The sequence below is a fragment of the Microsporum canis genome, genomic scaffold, assembly GCF_000151145.1.
Source record: "Microsporum canis CBS 113480 supercont1.4 genomic scaffold, whole genome shotgun sequence".
NCBI lineage: Eukaryota > Fungi > Ascomycota > Eurotiomycetes > Onygenales > Arthrodermataceae > Microsporum > Microsporum canis.
Window position 1 is genome coordinate 2,138,039 of NW_003299166.1, and position 10,088 is coordinate 2,148,126.

A 10,088-nucleotide genomic window follows, 5' to 3' on the forward strand; every position below is an offset into this window, starting at 1 on the left:
AAGCCAGGCGCAGAGGACGACGGTGGCCCAAAACACCATCTGGGCCTCGCTTCGTCGCTCACCGGCCCTCTTCAGCTCCTTGTTGCCTCTCCCGACGTTGGCATGCGTCGTGTCTGCGTCCCGCACCAGCTGGTTGATGTAGTCTTCCTGCGTAGCCAGGTGAGCTACCAACGTCTGCTGCAACGATGATATCTCCAGCAGTGACTTTTCCGCATTCCTGCTTCTCGTTAGTATACACACACATCTATGTTGAAAGGGGCAACACGTACTGGACCTTCCCAAGGGTATCCTCATAGTACTTGAGCATCCCGTCATTCTCCTGCGCAAAGAGCTGCAGCTGTTCCGGCGATAGCTGCGACTCGATGGCCGCCGCCTCCTTCTCGTCAACAGAAACATCTCGTCCCCTCAACGTATCCCCCCCCTGCCCATTCCCACCATCGTACATTCCACCGCTACCCGCACCATCTACTGCTACCTGTCCCGCCTTAGCCTTATACAACACACTCTTCTCCTTCTCTCTAGCCCTCTCGATCCGCTTCTCCACCATCTCCCTCTGCACCGCCGCAGCCGCCTCTAAACCCCGCCGAAGAAACCACAGCACACTCTCCCGTATACCGGCCACATTCTTCTCCGTGTCCTCTGCTTCTTCCTGCTCAGGCGTTCGCGGCACTTCTACCGCCCCCCCACCCCCCGCCCACTGCCATAGTCGTTCATTCAGCCTGCCGTGGCCGTACTTCTTGCGCAACACAGACGCCTGGGTCTGGCACCGCAGTGATTCAGCCGACGCAAGGTTACCGATTGAGCGGGAGAGATCTTGTAGTAGAGACGCTGTCGAGGAGTCGATTGCGTCTCTCTCCGGGTCAGTAAGGTGGGTTGATATCGAGCCTGGGTTGAGCGGGTTCGGGTTGAAGTCTGCGTGATGGCCGAAGGTTGCTCGAGCGGGCGCAGCGGAGAGATAGGCTGTCCGTATCGACTTTAGATAGGCCAGCAGAGAGGATATATGGAAGTTCTATCTCTGTTAGTCTAGATATCCATAAGTGTATAGCTGTGCTGTAATGCCACGTACAATTCTATGTGCCTCCTTGAGGAACTCGTCGACCTGCAGGTCTGATGGCTTGATGGCCTCGCCGGACAGCATAGAGCTACCGCGAGACCTAAGCAGGTCATTGACTGCCGGAGTAAGATCCGTCATGGTCGGCTGTGAAGAAGATGAATCAACATGAATTTGTTGTCTTCATCTTTTGGACTTGGGTGTTGTTAAGCTTAGTAAGCGAGGTGATAGAGTAGATATAAGCGCATACATGGAGTATAGAATAGATACAGGAAGAGCAGAGTATAGAATGGATACAGGAAGAGCAGAGTATAGAATGGATACAGGAAGAGCAGAGTATAGAATGGATACAGGAAGAGCAGAGTATAGAGTAGATATAGGAAGAGAACGTTACTCGTAACTAAATGTATGGACATGACCAAAACTCCATGCTAACCAGCAAAGCCCATCAAAAAGCCATCATAAGCCATCTATCAAATCCATAATTACGCAAGGATAACATATATTCAAGAAGTAGACCATCGTCATTGGAGCTCAACGACCCGGGAAAAGACAAGAGGAAGGGAAAGCAAACGGCGGGTCAGTTACGTATATGCAAAGCCTACAGGCGGAATGCACGAAACCCTTACCTCCGTCTTGCCCATATCGTTATTCTCCCTTCTAGCCGCCTGCTTGGCTGCTGTAACAAGCATGTCTAGATCGTCCTGGTCGGCCAGGGTGACCATGTCGCCGTCATCCTGCATCTTGATCTTCAGGTTGCCGTTGAACCCGAACTTCTCGCGGATCTTGTTTTCGAACTCAGCGAACTCGGTGGTGGGCGTTATCATGATGAAGCGTGTGTCTGCGTCTGCGTGGACTTTGACGCGGATCTTCTTGATTTCAGGCCGTCGGGAGGAGCCACGGCGTCGGTGGCCGGACACTTGGTGCTGTGGTGGAGGGCGGCTTCCGACCATTTCGAATTGGACGCAGTCTCCCGAGTCGTCTTCGAAGGCGTCGGATTCGTAGCCTTCTTCGTCGATGTATTCTGGCAGTCTTGTCGCTTTGGACGCTAGGCCGTTCTCGTTGGGGTATCCCGCAGCGTACATGGCGTAGTAGGCCTGTGGTTCTTCGGACAGAGGAGCGATGCCTGACATGGGACGTCGATGCTGTCCGGTGGTCTCGCGGAAGAGGAGTTTCCCGTTTTGTGGAGCGTATCGTATGGCTGAGAGCCTGGAGGCTGGCCCGCGTGGCTCAGAGGCCGTTCGTATGGTTCCAACTCGTGGTTTCTCTTGCTGAGGCCTTGCTTGTGTTTCCACTGCCGGTGCTGGTGATCCGTTAGACCCAGTGGGCTGTCCAAGTTCGAGAACAGGGGGCCGAGTGGCCCTTGTCAGGGACTGTTTGCGGGCCAAACTACCTGTAGATCCATTGCTGGGGACGAGGGAGGCAGCCTTCTCGTCCGGTGGTGGTGTAGGAGGGAAAGCATTGCGGCTGATGGGTGGTTCAGACTGCTGTCTGCTCCTGGTCGCCAGGTTCTTCTGCACGAGGTTCGTGGCGCCGTAAGAGATCGTTTCCGGCGGCCGGTCATCTCGAGAGCTCTCAAAGACCGGTATTTTCGTCTCGTGGGCCTGAAATCCGGTGAACGTGTTTGCTCGATCAGAGGCAGCCACCAGTCTCGCTTTGCCGAGATACTCTTTCGTCTTGAGGTTCTTGACCTTGGCCTCGCTCGGTCGATATATCACGCCAACCGGGATCGAGAACACAGTGTACCCCTATCCTGTTAGATTGTCGAACTCACGATAAAAAAAGGGGAAAGACACGATCCTACCTCTGCAGTTTCAGCAATAGCTTCATCGATAACATCATGGTCTGGTTTTGCTTTTTCCTTTGCCGCATAGGTCAGATCGTTCATGCCAGACTCCGTCTCCTGCAGGTAGATATAGCACAGTCCTCGGTTGAAGAGGACTTCGCACGAGTAGAGCTTGTACTTCAAGCCCAGCTGCTCGTAGTCGATGGTCGTGTTGCCTCGAAGATAGAGCAGCGTATCGTTGAAGTTGGCGAGCGCTTCTTCAAAGTCGCCGATAAGGAAATTGGACACTCCTTGCTGGAAGTACGCTATGGCGAGGTACTTGTCGAGGGCGATGGCTCTCTGGTAGCAGTCCACCTGGTTTCATTAGTTTCTATGCCGGTCCGTTTGTGTGCATGCAAGAGATGTACTGACTGCCTTGACATGTTCCCCCAGCGTAGCGTAGATGACGCCGCAGTTGAAGAGGATCTTGGAAGTGTCCGCGATGCCTCCAAAGACGGCGATGGCATCCTCGAACTCGTTATTGTCGTAGTGGGCCAGGGCCTGAACCCAGGTCTCAATCTCCTGCTCTCGTTAGCATGGATACAAGATAGATATGGGCGGGATGCTGGAGGATACCTGCTTCAACGACATGACGCCCTCGACTGTACGCTCGATGATAGACAGAGTGATTGAGTTAAAGAGGGCGCTTAGCAGTTGATATATTGTATATACGGACTGGCAGACGGAGCTGATGCCGGTGGCGCGCCCAGCAGCGACAAGACTGTGACGGGTTTGTGATGTGCCAGGATGTGTGCAGCTGTGTTGTTTTTTTTTTACCTCGTGGCGATGGTAGATGGCCGGCGCTTACACTTGTATATCTATACGTGTTTATATACGCACGACAGGAGCCCAGATGAGACATTGGAGTCTTCTAGACAAGCTGGCGGGATACATGGCCGATATCATGGCTATCATGCTAGTATCATGCTATCTCATGGCTATGCAGGCCAAGCTGAGGCGGGCGGTTAGCATATAAACCTCGGGCAGCGAATCACATCCAGCATCCAGCATGCCACCAACATGCACCCTGTAGAACTGTGGAATGCGAGATTAAGGCTGGCTAAGTCCCCCTCCCCCTGAGCGCCTCCTTGTCGAGAGCAATCCGTCAGACCATCCCTTTGGAAACCTGCTCCTTTCGCTCCTCCCAGACATTCTTGCCTGAGCACGAACACACCATCTTCTCGTTGTCCCAGACGCCAGCACTTCGCGCAACGACTCCCACGATCGTGTCCTCGTCGTCGACCCGGAAGGGGCCCTCTCTCGACTTCGATACCACCATGCTTCGCCCGATCATCTCCCATACCGCGATCGGTCGGTCCAGGAAGACGTTCCCTCTGCCCGTCTCATCCACGTCGACACTGCCCACTATCCCTCGCGGGCCGCTTTGTTCGCCTCGTTCGCTTTGTTGCTTCTCCTTTAACGCCTCCCACACTCCGCCGGTCGACTCGGGGCCGCGAGAGATGTCTCCTGTCTCGCGGATGGTCGCCCAGTAGCGGCCAGGCGAGAGTCCGTTTATCGTCAGATCAAATATCGTCAGTCCAGTCGACACTTGTACCATGCGCACTAGGCCGCGGATCTTGTTGGCAACACCCTCCTTGTGAGTCTCTAGAATGCATACAGAGGCATCTACACCCGTAAGTATGCTATGTTTTCGGGATCAAGCGGCAAGGGGGGGGGGATTACTGTTTGATGTCCCGCTACCGCGTAGAATGGCATCTCGACCAGTGCCCTGGATCGCTGCCACGATGGCAGAGGGTGCAGCGGTACCCTCGACCACTATTAGTTGGTCTTTGAGGCTGGCATCGACCTTCTTGATCCCTTTGCACAGTACAACAACAACAACGCATAACATTAGCTGGGGGCCAAATCTAAGACATTCCAACAGGTAGCCACAAGTAGACATACCTGCCAACTCGTAAATCGGTCTCGAGATATCCTTGATGCAGCTCTCGCATGTCATTGGGACCGCGAATGTTGTCTGTAGCCCTTGTTAGTCTCTTGTCTGCTTCTCTGGGGGTCTAACCGTACTTGAAAGGGCTCGATCATGGTGCCGAATTTCTCCGTTCTACAGAGAGTATAGATCATTCCATGATAGTATACCTGTATATTATTTAGATGATATCGACCTTGTACAGTCAATATTAATATGGCGGGGCGAATTTCTGGGCTTCAACATCGTCATGGCGGAACAAACAAAGTCCGACTTCGACTTCAGCATCGAAAGGACGAAGAAAACAACAACCAAAGAGCTTCGACAGCCGAAGAAAGCTCAGTTAAAAGATGTCAGCTCCTGCGAAATCACGATGGGCAGACGATAACCCCGAGACAGAAGCTGAAATTCAGCGCAGAAAGCAGGAGAAAGAAGCAAAGAAGCGTGCAAAGGCAGAGAGACAGCGTCTGCTCGCGGAGAGACAGCAGCAGCAGCAGCAACAGTCGACGGCAGAGAACGACAGACAAGACGAAGGGAGGGCAGAGAATGGAGTTGAACCCCCTGCTAAACGGCGACGGCTGTCAAACGAAGACATGGCTGGAGATGCGCCAGTGCCTGAGCAACCTGCGGCGAAGCTGCTTCGATTCCCAGCACCAGAATGGGGACCATGCCGACACATTGACAACTTTGAGAACCTGAATGCTATTGAAGAAGGGTCCTACGGATGGGTCTTTCGGGCAAAGGAGCGAGCAACAGGTGAAATCGTGGCCATCAAGAGGCTGAAGATGCAAAGCCCCTACGATGGCTTCCCCGTCACTGGTCTCCGTGAAATACAGACCCTGTTTGGATCACGGCATCCTAATATAATTCATCTCCGTGAAGTAGTCATGGGAGATACAATGGACGAGTAAGCCCCCTTTCATTCCTTTCTCTCTTATCCTTCTGGACTGGAAAGCCCAGATACATGATGGTCGTTAACCTCCTCTCTTTACTGGATTTTTCCGATTCTCGCAGCGTTCTCCTGGTCATGGATTTTATCGAACACGATCTCAAGTCTCTGCTGAACGAGATGAGAGAACCTTTCTTGCCCTCCGAGACCAAGACGGTTCTCCTCCAAGTGCTCGGTGCAGCGGAGTTTCTGCACGCACATTGGATCATGCATCGCGATCTAAAGACATCGAACCTACTCATGAATAACCGCGGAGAAGTCAAGCTTGCCGATTTTGGCATGGCGAGGTACTACGGTAACCCGCCGCCAAAGATGACTCAGTTGGTCGTTACGCTCTGGTATCGGGCGCCAGAGCTGCTGATGGGTGCAGATACATACAGCACCGAGATAGACATGTGGAGCATAGGCTGTATATTTGGTGAATTATTGATCAAGGAGCCTCTTTTTTGCGGTAACAACGAAGTAGGCCAGTTATCAGAGGTATGTTTTCCTAACTTACTGGCAACTGACCACCACTAACAATGCTATACAGATATTCAAACTCACCGGTCCTCCTACCTCCCGTACATGGCCTGGCTTCCGCTCTCTTCCCAACGCAAAGTCTCTTCGTCTCCCACCACCACCCTCCGATAGCTCTAGCCCCGTAGTCCCGCTCCTCTCGGGTTCAAAGTTTCCCTATCTCACTTCCGCAGGACTCAGTCTCCTATCTCACCTCCTCGCCCTTAACCCTACATCCCGACCAACCGCCAAATCATGCCTGTCCCACCCATACTTCCGCGAGGACCCCAAACCCAAACCCAAGGAAATGTTCCCAACCTTCCCTTCAAAGGCTAATATGGAAAGGAGACGCAAGCGGGATACGCCTGAGGCGCCGAAGAGAGGAGAGGAAGCGCCCAGACTGGATTTTGCAAATGTATTTGGTGGTGGAGGCCTTGATGGAGGCTCGACGGAGTCAGGAGCCGGCTTTGCGTTGAGGTTGGGCTAATTGTCTCTTTTTTGTAACACAGATATCCCTTATTATGTATTTTAGGCCACGTATTCTATTATCCAAGTATTCCTACCATAGATTAAAACTAATAAGATTAACACCTCCCTACAAGTTCCTGCAAAGATACGGAGTACCAGTAGTGCGCACCATGGATAGCCGACCCTAACCTCTATGCAAATCAAGGCAAGACATATCCAGCTCTCGGGAACCCGCTTGGACGTGATAAAGCAAAATGTGGCGAAGTATTAAATTGTCAACTTTTGGGTTTTCTTTTTGGGGAGAGCCGCAGTCACGGGATGACGTCATCTCGCTTTAAGCTTATTTTGCTTATTAATGAATAACATGACTAAAGATGGTCTTTTTGATGGTAAGAAAAGTTGCGAGAAGGGAAAAAAAACAGGAATCGTTGGTGGTTGGAAGATTTACCAAGCTCATCATCCGCAGTGCTTGTTTCCCGGTAGCCCAGATCGGCCGAGCTGCGTCGTATTTACTTCTAAGTACGGTTTGGGGAATAAGTATAGGAATTAGAAGAATGTAACAATAGTTTGTTTTTGTTGAGAAAATTATAGTTAACCGTGGCTCCTGCAAATCTGTCTAGTCGTTCACGGAAGTACAGAACAGTAAAGTTTGGAATGCTAAGTATTAGACCACAAAAACTAGCAGCCACACGATGGCAGATCATCCAAGTAAGAGGCGGGGGAAATAACCAAAGGTCATTCTCCTGAAACAACTAGAAAGCCTTTGGCGGTTCTGACCTTGCGTTCAATCAAAGGGCAGTGAACTGGGAGCGGTCCGGCGTATATCATAACAGAAATATGGTCGAGGCCGATGTCGTCTAGCACCGTGATGATTTGGTCTCGGACACCGCTCCAGTCACAGGTGTCAACTAGATTATCCGGTACCGAGACAAAGACCGTAGAATTGAGCTCGAGAAGGGGTGCTGAAAGAGCTACGAGACACATATACAGTCCAGAAAGCTCTGGTATGGCCTTCCTAAGTTCTTGGTTCAGGCTCTTTGATACCAGGTAAATCGGGTCATCCGAGTCTATGTCGGATATGGCTGGGCAACCACAAGCGCGATTGTCAAGTATTTCGACGCTAAAAGGGGGTTTAAGCGGAGCCAGAAGTGGGATAATGTCCTTGCATGCGTTGTACCACGAGCGGTCAAGTTCTCGCCTATACGAACGGATCAAGATCGTATTGATGCTCGGGAATTGAGTGTCATACGGTACCCGCTTGACAAATTTAATCTCCGACCAAGAAATTTCCCATGTCCTCAACACAGCTTCCACCTTTTTTAGAGTAGACTCTTCGGGAGGGTCTGAGGAGGGCTGTAGATGAGACTCTGATGGCCGTGGGAAAATAATGTCCTGTATAGGATGTGGCTTGATAGAGGCGGGCATCTTTGCGAGCACTGGTCCTCCGCACCTATAGTCCTCATTGCGGACTTCATCATCTCCCATGAAGCCCTGGCTGCCGTTAATTTCAGACACGCCGTTAGTCCATCGTTCCCGTTTTGGTGTGGAGGATGCATGGTCACAAAGCTTCGGGCAAGCATACGAAAGACAGGATAAGATGAAGTGGCCCGTAGTGGGAATCGGGTTATGGGCCGTCATGATGGGTATATTGTATGTGACGGACCATGCGTAGCAGGATAATCTAGTTGCTGTATGAAATATCCCGTAAGAAAGGGGGAAGATGGCATCGAAACATCGGAACGTTTCCTCCCAATGCAGCTGCTGTCCATAGTTCCGGTAGTAGCAACGGACTTCATGGTAAGAAACACCACCACATGCTTTCTGTCTTCTTCCTCTTCTTCTTCCATCTCCAGGTCAACAACTTCGTTCACATTCAACGTCAACGAGAAACTTCGCGGATTTCCCAAAGAGGACAACATAGATGCTTAGTCACCCGCACTGGGTCCGAGCGGCTATCAACCTTTTTTCGTTTTGATATTCAACTTCTTCTATAATCCTTCTAGCACACTCCTGCTCCTCTGATACTTGCTTGCTATAAGCTCATTCTCCGTGACTAAACTCGACCAGCTTTTCGCGTCGCAGCGCGCTTGGCGACCAGGGTTTCCCTGCTTCTTCCTGCTTCCGCCGCGAATTGATTGCATCATAACCAACTACGCGAATCGCAGCCCAAGGGGCCCCTGGTAGCACATCCTGCACATCCTGTTCGCGAGAATGCCGACCCATTTAAAGGCGTGGTCTCGCTGTTGGTGCTGGGGATTTCTTTCGTTCGTTCACCTTCTCCCTTGCCACTTTGCCTAGACAGCCTTTTTTCTGACCCTCCATCCTTAGATAATCTGGGAGCCCACTTAGTCGTCCACAAACACACCTATGACCCCCTCTTTCTATTGGCTAGCACATGAGCCGCGGTGATCTCTGTCTAACCGCCGATAACGCTGCTATCTTATCAGCATATCCCGCCATTTGAGTCAGAAAGTCAATCCAGCATGGAAAAGGAGAGAGATATCAACATGCCGACCCCCAAGGCGTCTCCTCACTCTTCACCATCTCCACCATCACAGAATAAGAGACGACAGAGCAATATGAGCCTCTCTCAGACCTACTTCCTTGCCCAAGTAGCCCGCCAGAAGCTGCTGCATGCTGCCCGGCAGGCAGATAGGGATCTCAGGGTCCTCACCGCACATGCAAACTTACTAGACAGCCTCATGGCTGAGCTGTCTGAGGCAGAGAACGAACAGGAGCACTGGTTCAATCAGTCCGTCAGTTGTGCCAACGCCAGCAACGACATCCAGGTCACACACAGAGAGGATCCCCCCTCCGGCTTCGACTTTGACAGCGAGGATGAAGATGACTACGAAGATGACGAATGTGACTCAGACTGCAGCTGCAGCTCTGGCAGCAGCTCTGGTAGCGGAGAAGACGTCGTTTTCGTCCTAGACGTTCACAACCGTGCATCTCGGATAAAACCACCATTCACGAGTCTCTACGACGACATGGACGAGGACGAGGATGAGGAAACAGATTATCTACACTACACTCGAGACGACATCCAACAGCCTCCAGAGCTGTTGCAGGATCCAGACGATGAATCAGACGATGAATGCCAACCTCCTTCCCCGAAACGAAACAGCTTTGACTACTTTGCTGCCTCTAGCTCCACTCCAGGAAAAATTTTAACGAGCTCAGTGATAGGGAAAAGGGCGGAGGTAGCTCAGGATGACGATAATGACGATATGCCTCTCCTTGGATACTGTTTTTCTCCCTCTTCGGTGTTACTTGGTTAGGTGCTATGCTTCTTATTCTTGGTATATATTTATGTTTTTGGCTGGTGGGGGCCTGGCGGTGCTGGTTGGGTCTATTTACACGTTAT

At 51.6% G+C, this 10,088-nt stretch overlaps 6 protein-coding genes across 6 annotated transcripts; 2 read left to right on the forward strand and 4 right to left on the reverse strand.

The window, feature by feature from the left end:
• Positions 1-71: 71 nt before the first annotated feature.
• On the reverse strand, positions 72-1,192 carry MCYG_04781 (syntaxin; the record flags this gene model as incomplete). The annotated part of the gene is made up of 3 exons (XM_002846998.1): positions 72-147; positions 270-1,009; positions 1,067-1,192. 3 exons carry the CDS (start codon positions 1,190-1,192, stop codon positions 72-74), a joined length of 942 nt encoding a protein of 313 aa, XP_002847044.1.
• Positions 1,193-1,635: 443 nt separating this feature from the next.
• On the reverse strand, positions 1,636-3,467 carry MCYG_04782 (NADPH oxidase regulator NoxR; the record flags this gene model as incomplete). Its single annotated transcript, XM_002846999.1, has 4 exons — positions 1,636-2,799; positions 2,856-3,191; positions 3,249-3,398; positions 3,453-3,467. The coding sequence occupies 4 exons, from the start codon at positions 3,465-3,467 to the stop codon at positions 1,636-1,638; spliced, it is 1,665 nt and encodes a 554-aa protein (XP_002847045.1).
• A 514-nt stretch (positions 3,468-3,981) lies between these two features.
• Positions 3,982-4,922, reverse strand: MCYG_04783 (homocitrate dehydratase; the record flags this gene model as incomplete). The annotated part of the gene is made up of 4 exons (XM_002847000.1): positions 3,982-4,502; positions 4,560-4,694; positions 4,782-4,854; positions 4,905-4,922. 4 exons carry the CDS (start codon positions 4,920-4,922, stop codon positions 3,982-3,984), a joined length of 747 nt encoding a protein of 248 aa, XP_002847046.1.
• Positions 4,923-5,156: 234 nt separating this feature from the next.
• Positions 5,157-6,740, forward strand: MCYG_04784 (serine/threonine-protein kinase ppk23; the record flags this gene model as incomplete). The annotated part of the gene is made up of 3 exons (XM_002847001.1): positions 5,157-5,713; positions 5,821-6,235; positions 6,288-6,740. 3 exons carry the CDS (start codon positions 5,157-5,159, stop codon positions 6,738-6,740), a joined length of 1,425 nt encoding a protein of 474 aa, XP_002847047.1.
• Positions 6,741-7,456: 716 nt separating this feature from the next.
• On the reverse strand, positions 7,457-8,359 carry MCYG_04785 (uncharacterized protein; the record flags this gene model as incomplete). Its single annotated transcript, XM_002847002.1, has 1 exon — positions 7,457-8,359. The coding sequence occupies one exon, from the start codon at positions 8,357-8,359 to the stop codon at positions 7,457-7,459; it is 903 nt and encodes a 300-aa protein (XP_002847048.1).
• Positions 8,360-9,204: 845 nt separating this feature from the next.
• On the forward strand, positions 9,205-10,002 carry MCYG_04786 (conserved hypothetical protein; the record flags this gene model as incomplete). The annotated part of the gene is made up of 1 exon (XM_002847003.1): positions 9,205-10,002. The coding sequence occupies one exon, from the start codon at positions 9,205-9,207 to the stop codon at positions 10,000-10,002; it is 798 nt and encodes a 265-aa protein (XP_002847049.1).
• Positions 10,003-10,088: the final 86 nt, after the last annotated feature.